At 40.3% G+C, this 13079-nt stretch overlaps 5 protein-coding genes and 1 non-coding gene across 6 annotated transcripts; 4 read left to right on the top strand and 2 right to left on the bottom strand.

The window, feature by feature from the left end:
* Positions 1 to 159: 159 nt before the first annotated feature.
* EMC5 (Emc5p) lies at positions 160 to 585 on the top strand (the record flags this gene model as incomplete). The annotated part of the gene is made up of 1 exon (XM_018365863.1): positions 160 to 585. The coding sequence occupies one exon, from the start codon at positions 160 to 162 to the stop codon at positions 583 to 585; it is 426 nt and encodes a 141-aa protein (XP_018221581.1).
* A 692-nt stretch (positions 586 to 1277) lies between these two features.
* Positions 1278 to 2054, bottom strand: DI49_2750 (uncharacterized protein; the record flags this gene model as incomplete). The annotated part of the gene is made up of 1 exon (XM_018365862.1): positions 1278 to 2054. The coding sequence occupies one exon, from the start codon at positions 2052 to 2054 to the stop codon at positions 1278 to 1280; it is 777 nt and encodes a 258-aa protein (XP_018221580.1).
* Positions 2055 to 2983: 929 nt separating this feature from the next.
* Positions 2984 to 3056, top strand: DI49_2749. The gene has a single exon. It is a non-coding gene; the product is annotated as a tRNA-Lys (tRNA).
* A 217-nt stretch (positions 3057 to 3273) lies between these two features.
* SSM4 (E3 ubiquitin-protein ligase SSM4) lies at positions 3274 to 7233 on the top strand (the record flags this gene model as incomplete). Its single annotated transcript, XM_018365861.1, has 1 exon — positions 3274 to 7233. The coding sequence occupies one exon, from the start codon at positions 3274 to 3276 to the stop codon at positions 7231 to 7233; it is 3960 nt and encodes a 1319-aa protein (XP_018221579.1).
* A 290-nt stretch (positions 7234 to 7523) lies between these two features.
* Positions 7524 to 10721, bottom strand: ULP2 (SUMO protease ULP2; the record flags this gene model as incomplete). The annotated part of the gene is made up of 1 exon (XM_018365860.1): positions 7524 to 10721. One exon carries the CDS (start codon positions 10719 to 10721, stop codon positions 7524 to 7526), a length of 3198 nt encoding a protein of 1065 aa, XP_018221578.1.
* A 907-nt stretch (positions 10722 to 11628) lies between these two features.
* On the top strand, positions 11629 to 12879 carry BCY1 (cAMP-dependent protein kinase regulatory subunit BCY1; the record flags this gene model as incomplete). Its single annotated transcript, XM_018365859.1, has 1 exon — positions 11629 to 12879. One exon carries the CDS (start codon positions 11629 to 11631, stop codon positions 12877 to 12879), a length of 1251 nt encoding a protein of 416 aa, XP_018221577.1.
* Between the last annotated feature and the right edge of the window lie 200 nt (positions 12880 to 13079).

The raw sequence follows: 13079 nt of genomic DNA, 5'->3' as shown, positions 1-13079 counted from the left end.
TATTAAAAAAAGGCTCGCGAAGCAAATTGCAGTTCAGAAAAATCTATTTGAACATCAAAGTGAAATCAGAAGAAGTAGGTTATATGTTTCAATCCAACAGAAAAAAGCAGTTGTGACAAAGGCCTTCATCACGAAAAAGCAAAGAACGGAATATCGAGAATGACGCTCGTCTCCAAATTACTTTATGCAGTTTCTACGTTAGTGCTATTACACTCTGGTTTCTCAAGTTATGAATTTCATCATTTATTAAAACTTAAATCGCTAAACAATGCACAAACCGTAATCCATGAATTGCCCAAGGATATAAAGTATGAGACGTATGCAGGATTACTATTATTTGTTCTTGCAGTATTTACGTCTTTCAAGAAACTACAATATTTGCCAATTGAGAGCAACGACGGGATGATAATATCTGAAGGGAACTATCTAAAGGAAATTGCATTGAATAAAGCCACCAACGTGGATAACTTGATCGGTAGCAATCCTAATGGTGAAATCGTTTTCACTCCAAGCTTTGTTGATGTCCACGCTAAGAGGAAACTTTCAAGAGAATGGGCTTCTAATAATGAGAAAAAGGAAAAATGAACGGCGACCTGAACCGAAACTTTCACTTACATAGGCGTATATATCGAGGTCGACTATGATTTTTAGTTAGATTTCAAGCATAAATAGAAAAGCGAATCAACTTTGAACTTTGCCATTGCGTTAAAATACAGATTTCACACATTGAGGGCCGCACGTATGCCACAAGCCATTCCGGGGAAGAGCCAGGACGGCCTATACACAATGCGGTCAAGATGGTGCTATTACAAATGGTGCTTCTGCTATTTCGCGAAATTAACGCCACTTTATCTTTAGTAATGATAAACATAAAATAAATGCAATCTTCTGCTCTATAATTCGTTATTTGTGTACACTTTTTATTAAACTACACACAAGACGACGGCAAAGGGCCAAAAAAAAAGACCAAACATCTCTATTCAATGTTAGCGGAGTTCCACTTTTAAAACCTAAAACTAGCATAACTAAATCATGTTAAGAATTGCGCATCTGCTATGTCGGGTATTTCATAATATAAGTACCTCGTCCTGACTAGAGGACACTTTAACATCTTCATCACAGTTAGTAAGTGTTCTATCATTAACAGAAGTAACTGGAGTGAGGCCATTTTCCGTGAGATCGCTGCTCGGTATTTCGATGTATCCCGTAACTACAAGCTCCACTACGCCAACAACGACAGCTATAGCTGCTGGATATCCTGGTATCACCTTGTAGATCTAGCCTTCGGCCCCACTGTAAGCCGCAGCCACAACTGCATAATCGACCATATTAATCAATACTGCCACAATAATCTGCCCTTTGCTAATTCGTTTCGTTGACGAAACACCTGTGTTGTTGTTGACTAGCAAATTGACTGCTGCAGCAACCAGAGCCACTGCTAATGAGACAAAACCTGCTACAGCGACATGATGATGCCCTGGTGCCAGATTATACAACCAACTGACGAACCAGCCCCCACACACACCCATCGCTGTACTTCTTGCAGTATTATTTATTTTCATCACAGTTACTTGTGGTTTGCTAGTTCGTTTAGAGGGCGTGGAGCCACCTGTATCGCTGTTAGATACCCCATTGGCTAATGCCATAACTGAAGCCACCGAGGCTAAGTAAGATTGAGAGACAGGGGTTCCTGACATCGTTTTATATAACATCCCTAAAATATTATGGCTCAATACGGACGCAGCCAAAATGGAGGCTATACCACAAACATGGCTCAAGTAAGTCGCTTTAGCACGGCGGGTGTTCAAGCTAGTCATAGAACTAAAAAACAAGAAGTGGTCGGGGGGACTAATAATAGCGACCAGACGGCCTTTAGTTGTGGATCTGTCTTCTAAGATGTTCGCTTGTGACATGTATGCTGCTGTTAATATTAGTTGCGGAAGTAAAGCGAGAATAATCTGCCCTATGAAATTCCACATCACTGTTTTTATTTTTTCTAGTACAGTACCCAAGCCTCTCATAGAGGGATGGTCGTTATACTTGATTTGGTACATATTTTTATTCTTGAAAGCCGCACAATAAGACGTCTTAGCCTGATTAAATAGGGGTTTAGCTATAGGGCGTATACGTCAGGCTCTAACAATTTGCTTAGGTTGGAACCCGAGTGTTCATTAGTTGAATCATATTAAAAACCAATTTTCTGTGTAGATTGTGCTGAGATAACTGTTGTATTCAAAGTTTCATTCTTTTCTTTTCTTTTCTTTTTTTTTTTTGTTGATTTACATATATAGTAGGACGAGAGTTCTCTTTGCAGTTCGTGAAGCTGTCCAAACCAACTGCCCAAAGCCTTATTGTCAATCTCTGTTGATAATTAGTTAGTTTAGTAAGTTGTAATAATTAAGAATAAGCAGTTCTTTCTTATTATTATATAAGAGAGGTGTATAAAACACACGCTGATTTGTTATATGAAACCCAATGGATCAGACATAATTCAGAATATGGACAATGAGTTATCATGTATAACTCGTCCTCTTATATCTTGATTTCTGATCAATTAATAGATCTTTTATCTTATCCTCATTAACTACCAGACTTAGTTATTTGTATCATGATGCGACAATGTTTATCAATAGTAATAGTGTTAATATTATTATTCTTCTTTCAGATATTTTATCATACATGAATTGATGTGTGCCTAAAGACACCTATTCCAAGAATTCCAAATATCGTGATTGAATCGGTTCAAATACTTCATACCCGTAACCCAACAATTATTGTGAAAACTGAACTCATTGCCTGCAGTACCCGCCTACATCTGAAGCAAACCGAACGCTTACAACTGTAAGCAACCTGTTAAACCAGCTGATGTAATATTAGCAATAAAAGCATGTGTGGAGCTCCAACGACGCTACAAACTAGACWTGAAAACATATGAGTCTAGGATTAGTTCATGTGTATAGAGAACAATACACATCAATTAAGAGCCTTGTTGGCGCAATCGGTAGCGCGTATGACTCTTAATCATAAGGTTAGGGGTTCGAGCCCCCTACAGGGCTTTCTTTTTATTTTATTCTTTTTTTCCAAAATATCACTATCGACGAGAAAACCGGTTGAAATTCCATCATTGTGGGATATTGAAAAGATGATCGTGGCAGATCTATGAAGCCAGAAGGTTCCTTGAAGAAAGTGTTCACTTGCTCGTTTTAGTACATCTTCCGGGTCAAGACTGCGTCCGCTACCAATTGAATCAAGGAAACTAGAAGTGTGAAAGACATGGATGGTGACTCTGACATTGATGTCTCTGGGTTAAGAGATGGACTGCATAAGGTGGCAAACGAAGAAACAGATACCACCGCCGCCAACGATGATGTGCCATATGGCGCTACTTGCCGTATATGTCGTGGAGACGCTACCGACGATAACCCTCTTTTTCACCCTTGCAAATGCAAGGGCTCCATTAAATACATGCATGAGTCCTGTTTGCTGGAATGGGTAGCTTCGAAAAATATAGACATTTCCAAACCTGGCGCGGATGTGAAATGTGACATTTGTCACTATCCCATTCAATTCAAAACAATCTATGCAGAGAACATGCCCGAGAAGATACCCTTTTCCTTACTATTATCCAAGAGTATTTTCACATTTTTTGAGAAATCTCGTTTGGCTATAACTATTGGGCTGGCTGCTGTATTATACATAATTGGTGTTCCTTTGGTATGGAACATGTTTGGTAAATTATACACTATGATGCTAGACGGATCTTCGCCTTACCCTGGTGACTTAATGAAGAGTTTAATATACGGTTACGATCGCTCAGCGACTCCAGATTTGACCACAAGGGCGATTTTTTACCAACTTTTGCAAAACCATTCATTTACATCTTTACAATTTATTATGATTGTGATATTACATATAGCGTTGTACTTCCAGTATGACATGATAGTAAGGGAAGACGTTTTCAGCAAGATGGTTTTCCACAAGATCGGTCCAAGGTTTTCTCCAAAGGACTTGAAATCCCGATTAAAGGAGAGATTCCCAATGATGGATGATAGAATGGTAGAATATTTGGCAAGAGAAATGAGGGCCCATGATGAAAATCGCCAAGACCAAGGCCATGATAGACTGGACATGCCAGCTGCTGGTGCTGATAACAACAACAACATCAACCGTCCCGAAGGTGTTGATAGACCACTGCAGGATATTCGTGAACACCGTTATTTCGAGAATCTCCGTCATGTTGATGAACTAGATAATGATGTGAACAGTAACGACGATTCGGATAATAGTCTGCCACTAGATGATGACTCATCCAGCAATATAGCCGAGCCCCTAAGTGACCATAATCAGAACGACGACGAGGGCGATGATAATGAAGAAGAAGAGCACCAACAACAGCCGGAGGAAGAAATAGATTATCGTGACCATGTAGATCCGAATCCAATGGACATGTGGGCCAACCACCGTGCCCAGAATGAATTTGATGACATAGTAGCTGCTCAACAAAACGCCATAAATAGGCCGAACGCTCCAGTCTTCATTCCACCTCCAGCCCAAAATAGAGCCGGCAATGTCGACCAAGATGAACAAGATTTCGGCGCAGCTATTGGTGTACCGCCGGCACAAGCTAATGCAGATGAGCAAGGTCAAGGCCCCTTGGTGATAAATCTGAAATTGAAACTGTTCAATGTCATTGCTTATTTTGTGATTGCTGTAGTTTTCACTGCTTTATATCTAGCCATTTCTTATTTGGTCCCAACATTAATTGGATTTGGCTTGTTAAAAGTTTATTTTGGTGTCATTCAGATCACTTTGCGTGGCTTATCCAATCTTTATTACCTCTCAAAAATTAACATAGCCTACAATGGGTTGATTAAGCTAGTTCCTCAACTGGATACCACAATGAACTGGATTTCGAACCACATGATTCACAATATCATCAACCTCTACAATGGTTACACTAAAAACACCATGAAACATTCAATTTTCATCCGTGCTTTACCCGCTTTAACAACATATTTAACATCGATTAGTATTGTTTCTGCTTCGTCTAATCTAGTGTCTAGGGGCTATGGTCGTGAAAATGGGATGAGTAATTCGACCAGGAGACTAATTTTCCAAATTTTGTTTGCGCTCAAGTGCACTTTTAAAGTTTTTACATTATTTTTCATTGAATTGGCCGGATTCCCCATTTTAGCAGGTATCATGTTGGATTTCTCACTATTCTGCCCGATTTTGGCATCAAATAATCAAATGCTTTGGGTTCCTTCAATATGCACTATATGGCCTCCATTTTCTCTCTTTGTGTATTGGACAATTGGTACCCTCTACATGTATTGGTTTGCAAAGTATATCGGAATGATTAGAAAAGATATAATAAGACCAGGTGTTCTGTTTTTCATCAGATCCCCCGAAGACCCAAATATCAAAATTTTACACGATAGCCTAATCCACCCAATGGGTATTCAATTATCAAGATTATGCTTATCCATGTTCATATACGCTATATTCATTGTCCTTGGGTTCGGTTTCCATACCAGATTTCTCTTCCCATTTGTTATCAAGTCTACCTTATTGTCGGTCCCTGAAGCTTATAAACCAACATCTATTGTTTCGTGGAAGTTTGCTACAATTTTATTAACACTATATTTTACAAAAAGAATTTTAGAATCTAGTTCCTACGTCAAGCCTCTATTGGAAAGGTACTGGAAGACAATTTTTAGATTGTGTTCGAGAAAATTGCGTTTATCATCATTCATCTTAGGTAAAGATACCCCAACCGAAAGAGGTCATATTGTTTACCGTAATATGTTCTACAAATATATTGCTGCCAAAACTGCAGAATGGTCAAATCAAGAACTTTTCACTAAACCAAAGACTTTGGAACAAGCAGAAGAACTTTTCGGACAAATTCGCGACATTCATGCTTATTTTATCCCGGATGGTGTTTTAATGCGTGTTCCTTCTTCTGATATTGTATCCAGAAACTACGTGCAAACGATGTTTGTTCCTGTCACCAAAAGTGATAAATTATTGAAACCATTGAATTTGGAAAGGATAAAAGAAAGAAACAAACGTGCTGCGGGTGAGTTCGGTTATCTGGATGAACAAAACACAGAATACGACCAGTATTATATCGTTTATGTTCCTCCTAATTTCCGTTTAAGGTACATGACTCTACTTGGTTTGGTGTGGTTATTTGCGTCGATTTTGATGATTGGTGTTACGTTTGCTAGTCAAGCATTAATAAACATTGCCTGTAGCTTTGGCATACTTCCAGTCATAAAACTGGTACTGGGTGGAAACAATAGATTTTATGTCGTGTGGAAGGAACTTTCCGACATTACTTATTCCCATCTGAACATTTATTATGTTTGTATTGGATCCATTTGTATATCTAAAATATCCAAGGATATTTTACATTTCACAGAAGGCCAAAACACTCTGGATGAACACAATGTCGATGAAAATGCACCAGAAGAGGTGGAACATGATATCCCTGAAAGAGACGCCAACAACGCTCCTGTTGATAATTTCAACAATGCGGAAGAGGGCCAGGGTATATTAATGACCATCATCAATAGTGTATTTGATAGTATGTTGGTAAAGTACAACCTGATGGTGGCTATTGCAATCGTGATTGCCTTTATCAGAACTATAACTTCATGGATTGTTCTAACCGACGGCATTCTAGCCTGTTACAACTATATCACTATCAGAGCGTTAGGGAATTCTTCATACACCATTGGTAATTCCAAATGGTTCAAGTACGATGAAAACGTTTTATTTGTTGTTTGGATTATTTTATCGATGGTCAATTTTGGAGCTGGGTTCAAATCACTAAAGCTATTCTTCAGAAACAGAAATACCAGCAAATCAAACCTTTTGAAAACTATGGCATTAGAGCTCTTCAGACAAGGTATCCTACACATGGCAATTTACATATTGCCTATTATTACTCTTTCCTTCCTATTTCTTCACGATGTTCCTGCTAAGCAAATCATTGACGTCAGGCAGGAATCCAGAAGTTTTGCTCTATCGCTTAATGAATCTTTCCCCACATGGACCAAAATTCAGCACATCTACTTTGGATTATTGGTATCACTGGAGTCATTTACGTTCCTCTTCAAGGCAACGGTACTGTTTATCAAATGGTTCAAGAGTACTGTACAGAACGTCAAAGACGAAGTTTACACCAAAGGTAGAGCTTTAGAAAATTTACCTGAGGAAAATTGAAAGGGCTTTTCCTTTTCTGTTGAAATAAATGTTAGCATATCTACATATATATCTACATTAAGATATACGTTTTATTGTATAATTCCTTACTGTTATTAGAATTATCAAAAAAAAAAATAAAATAAAACATGTTGTAAAAATAGCCTATCTTTCAAAAGGAAAAGAACAAAGTAAGTATGCCTTATTTATGTGCGTATGTGTATGTATATTATTATTATTACTATTATTACTATTAGTATCGTTATGCGAGGGTGTGGAAGAAAAGCAGGAGAAAGCTGGTACAATTAGTTTTAAGCGTCGTCTTCTAAGAGTATATGGGTCTCTCCTCTTTCATCCTGAACACTATTCGGGGATCGATTATTGCTGTCATTATCATTTCGCTCGCTTATGTGCACCATCACTTCCTCGTTACTACTGTCATTTTCATAATCCAGAAGAAGTTGTGGACTTGGTTCCTTTCTCCTTTTGCTAGCTCTTGAAAGATCCCCGGTGGGTTTATTATATGCCATGTCATCAATGTCAACCAATCTTTCGTTTAGTTCTTTATCAACGTTCTGCAATATTTTTCCAAGACTGTCGTTATTACCATTACTATCTTGATTGCTATTATCGGCAATTTTCTCTGAAGTAGTTGGCAACAAACCGACAATCAGATTCACGTCTGAGTCATCCTTATTAGTAATACCACTAGTATCATTGTTCTGGAAATTTAGTCCAGTTTCCAAATCTTGTTCTGTATCTGAGATAATAATATTGGCATTGTAAATTTCAGAAGGACGATCCGCAGAATCTGCGGAGAGGGTTTGAATATACGGTGACAATGTTGGGGTTTTTTTGCTTGGGTAAATCCTTTTTGGTCGAGGCGATGGTATAGTTACATCGTGGATGGATGACTGAGCTTGACCGGTCCTTATTGGTGACGAAATCCCTTCAAACTGCTTTGCTCTTGTCTTTAAAGAAGGCCTTCCAAAGTAGGGTGATGTAAACTCTTCTTGTTCCGCTTTACTTGCACTTTCAGGCATCGAAGGTGACGAACTTTGTAGAATATTATGGCGGATGATAGGAGAAACCGATGGGGTTTCCCTAGCAGCGGGCACAGAGCCTTCCCCATCGGATATTATTTCGCCTGTTGATTGCGGTTCCATTTCCTGGTCAACTACATTTTCCGATCTTGTCAGATTCGTCGCTTCCGTTTTAGTGGTGGGATTGTTTACACCCGGTGGCGGTGATTGGGTAGCCTCGGGACTGGGAGCTTCTGATGTTAACTGAGCGTTATTTTCCTTACTGGATTGCTGATTTATATTCTCAATAATTTGAATTTCTTCATCGTCATCGTCATCATTATCGGTATTAGAGGATTTTTTCTCCTCATTTTTCATAGTTTCATCATACAGGTTCTCACGTTTCAAATATCCTATGTAGTTCAATTGCAACAGCTTTAGAGTATGTCTCAAGTCTTTCCTTGCATTACCTCTTTCACTTTTATTAAAGTATTTGTTGATTAGTTTTGCGGTGAAATGTTTGCTTTTAATCTTTGAATTTTTCCAGATGTCAATTGTTTCCATGGGGTTCTCGAAAAATTTTTTGATATTCAAAATAACATGCACACCACAATCACTCATATTAGGTTGTTGTGGGACTGGGCAGGTTTTCATCTTGATTTGAGTTTTATCTAATTGAATTGAGTATTTATCAAATGCATATGATATAAGAAATTCCTTTATTGGATCAATTTCTCTTGAATGGGTTTGTCTTAAAGAATCGAAAGTCAGGATATTAACCAGTGGGTTATTGATCGAAATTTCGTCCGAATTGATGGCTTCGTTTTTATCTTTATTTTGATGGAAATCTAAGATCGCGTCCAAATTAGTCACAATGCAACTGAACCAATGACAACTTATATTAATTGGAATGACAACATATTTTTTAGAAAACAGATCGGTATTATTAACCCATTTTTTCACGTTGGAATAATAATCTGCTGGATTACTTATTAGTTTCGTGTAAAAAAAAGAAGACATTAAATAAACTTGTTCTCGCTTGATGATTGAATTTTCTATGGACGATTCAATGTAAAGTTTAGTGAAGAAATCCAAGATACTATCATTGATCCAGTCATTGTTGAAAAGACACTTGAAATCTTGGTTTGTTATAGTGTAACTTGAACCATCATTGAACTTATAGCAGAGATTAGGCTTAAATGGCTCTGGAGTTTCAAATTCTGCAATAGTATCGTCGATTTCTGTGTTTGAGTTTGAATTTGAGTCCGACTGCAAAACATCTTTAATTCTATTAGATCGTCTTAATTGAGAAACCGTATGTGATTGCAACGTATTCGCTGAACCACTGTTGTAAAAATCTAGGGGCGAAATATTCGATTTTGGTATAGATATGGAATGATCTTTGCTAGCAACATTCGTGACACGCGCCCGTTTTGTTAGGGATTGTAAACCATGGGGTTTGTTCGATAAGAAACGCGTGTGAGTCTGCGGATGGTCATCATCATTGTTCGAGAATTTGGGTTTTTTGAGCCTTAGCGAATCGAATGCACTTTTGGTGGAATTGATTGCCCTTTCCATGTTTGATGAAGGCGGAGAAGGCGGTGGAGATGAAGAGGTCGAGTGCGCTAAACCATTTAGCCGTTCTAGAATCTGTTCTTTATTATCTAAGATTTGAACGTTTATTGTCGAGGCATAAGACGCTAACAAAAACCTCTTAATGGATTTTATTCTTTTATTCGAATTGGAGCTAGTGTTGGACCATATCAAGACTCTCGTGTTGATATTGACTGAAGAATTATTTACATTCAATGTCATATTAATTTTTTTTGAATCCTTTAGAATCACAGCCATTAAAGAGTTTTTTTGATCTAGAATGATCAACTTCGTATCTTCAAGAAGGTTGATCTGTGAGTTCTTGATGAGCAATTGTTGGAAATATAAAGAAAATCTGGGATGGTTATGATCCGAAATGAAAGTCATTATGCATGGAGATTTATGCCGGTAGATTTGAAATGTATTCGAATCAATACAAGAAAACTGGCCGTTTAGGTTTAGTTTTGTAGAAACAATGGAGTCACTTTCAGAAAGGATTGTTGTTGTTGCTGTTGTTGTTGCTGCTGCTGCGGCGGCGTCATTAATACTATTTGACATCTGAAATAAAAGACCATTCGAAGTGCTTTTGAGCGCCGAGTGCCTTTTCAAGGGAGAGCTTTCCAAAGGCTCGAACTCCCGGTCTGAAGGCCCACTGTTGCCTTCGTCGTTGTCGGACAGTTCGACCTGCCTCCTGTTTTCAGTGCTGGTGTGTAGAATGGGTAAGAAATCCTTGGTGGAGGCATTATTAAGATGATCGACTATCTTGGGGTCTTTACGGAAAGTGTTGTACCGCTTGGGGGGCAAAGAAGCAGAGGGCCTTGGAGATCGAGCGCGAGGGCTATTCAAAGTGTCTAGCGGTTTGAGACTGTTAAACTTGCGTTTTCTGGCAGACATATATATACGAGTTTCGGTGTGCAATATACATAGATGTACGTGTATTATTGCACTTGGTAAACACGGAAATGCTGTGTAGTGTCCTTCTATCCCGCTCTCGCTCAGAGCAAACGAATATACTGCAACGTAACGTAATGTAATCCTAGCGTGGTAAAGTGAAGGTGCTGTATTATATCTTATTATATTACACTATACTGGCTTCTCTTGGCGGGAAGGGACGAAGAGCGCGGCGATCTGGAAGTCATTGTAAACGAAGCGGCACGTGATTGTTGTTCTGGGCACGAGAGAGCGCTCTGCACACTAGAAAGGAAAGGAAGCAACAACCAGGGGAGAAATAGCTGCCTTTATATACGGGCTGGATTAGCCGCCGAAGACCTCAACTTCCCCGCATTTTCAATTTCCGAGGAGACCCCAAAATGAGGGGCATACCGACCTCGGCGGCTAACCGCGGCTAACCGCGGCTGTAAAAAGCAGAAGAGCGAGAACCAATTGGCACACACCCACACAACAGGATCAATCCCCCACATTCATACACCCACACCCACATAACCCCACACACCCGCCAACATACCTTCATCTCTCTTACTTCCATACTATCTGTGCTATTCTAATTGCTTCATTTCACCGCGGTCTATCGCCTCCAGTTGAACTACTTTGCTACGATGCGCTTGTTATGGCGCCGCGCTGCCCGCCTCGGACATTCCCGCTGGCAAGGAGCAAAAAAAGAGAAAATTTGAGCGACTAGAAAAGGGAAAAAGGAAAAAGGGACGGTTTAGTATTACGCTCCACTCGCTCGGCTATATCAACTAACGTTCCATCGTTTCCATCTCTCATCATCCATACACACACACACTTACACACACAGACTACCGCATAGCAGCACAAGGGACAAGAGTACGAATACATAATGGTCTTTTCTTTGTCCAAGGAATCGCAAGCTGAGTTGCAGCTGTTCCAGAATGAAATCGCCGCCGCCAATCCGTCTGATTTGCTACAGTTCTCCGCCAACTACTTCAACCAGAGGCTAGAGCAACAGAGGGCGTTTCTTAAAGCCAGGGAGCCCGAGTTCCGGGCCAAAAACATTGTTCTGTTCCCCGAGACAGACGAACCCCTGTCCAGGCCCCAGTCAGCGCAGTCGCAGTCCAGGTCCAGATCGAGCGTCATGTTCAAGTCGCCTTTCGTCAACGAGGATCCTCACTCCAACGTGTTCAAGAACGGTTTTGATATGGACCCACACGAGCAGGACGCCCACCAGCCATTAAAGGAAGAGCAACAACATGGCGGCGAAAAGGGCTCCACACCCCCGCTTCCAATGCACTTCAACGCTCAAAGGCGTACCTCCGTCAGCGGTGAGACGCTGCAGCCAAACAATTTCGATGACTGGACTCCGGACCACTACAAGGAGAAGTCTGAGCAGCAGTTGGAAAGACTGGAGAAGTCCATTGGCAACAACTTTCTCTTCAACAAACTCGACTCCGACTCGAAAAGGCTGGTCATTAACTGTCTGGAAGAGAAGTCCGTGCGCAATGGGTCTACCATCATCAAGCAAGGTGACCAGGGTGACTACTTCTACGTGGTGGAGCAGGGCACCGTCGACTTCTACGTCAACGACAACAAGGTCAACTCCTCTGGTCCCGGTTCCAGTTTTGGGGAGCTGGCTCTCATGTACAACAGCCCCCGTGCCGCCACCGTCGTGGCCACTTCCGACTGTCTGTTGTGGGCCCTAGATAGGCTCACCTTTAGGAAGATCCTGTTGGGCAGCTCTTTCAAGAAGAGACTAATGTACGACGATCTGTTGAAGACCATGCCCGTGTTGAAAAGCTTGACTACGTATGACCGTGCCAAGCTCGCTGACGCCCTGGATACCAAGATCTACCAACCAGGCGAAACGATCATCCGCGAGGGCGACCAGGGGGAGAACTTCTACCTGATCGAGTACGGCGCCGTGGACGTCTCCAAGGACGGTCAAGGTGTCATAAATAAGCTGAAGGACCACGACTATTTCGGCGAAGTGGCCTTGCTGAACGATTTGCCCAGACAGGCCACCGTGACCGCTACAAAGAGAACCAAAGTCGCCACTTTGGGTAAAAGTGGTTTCCAAAGACTATTAGGTCCTGCGGTAGACGTATTGAAGCTCAATGACCCCACAAGACACTGAATAAGAAAACAAAAAAACACATAACCACTTTGTTTTTCTCTTTTCACATCCACATATATAACTGAATATATAATGCGTCTTCTCTCCCTTTCTTTATAGTTTCATGTTACTTGTTTAAATCCTAAATTCTCCATATACTACTACCACTCTATGCACGGTTTTTTTTTTCACGGAGAACATGAAAACTAAAATGCATTCGT

The sequence above is a fragment of the Saccharomyces eubayanus genome, chromosome IX (assembly GCF_001298625.1).
Source record: "Saccharomyces eubayanus strain FM1318 chromosome IX, whole genome shotgun sequence".
In the NCBI taxonomy this organism is placed as follows: Eukaryota; Fungi; Ascomycota; class Saccharomycetes; order Saccharomycetales; family Saccharomycetaceae; genus Saccharomyces; species Saccharomyces eubayanus.
The sequence above is the reverse complement of the archived record's forward strand: the minus strand, read 5'-3'. Positions and strand labels throughout refer to the sequence as shown.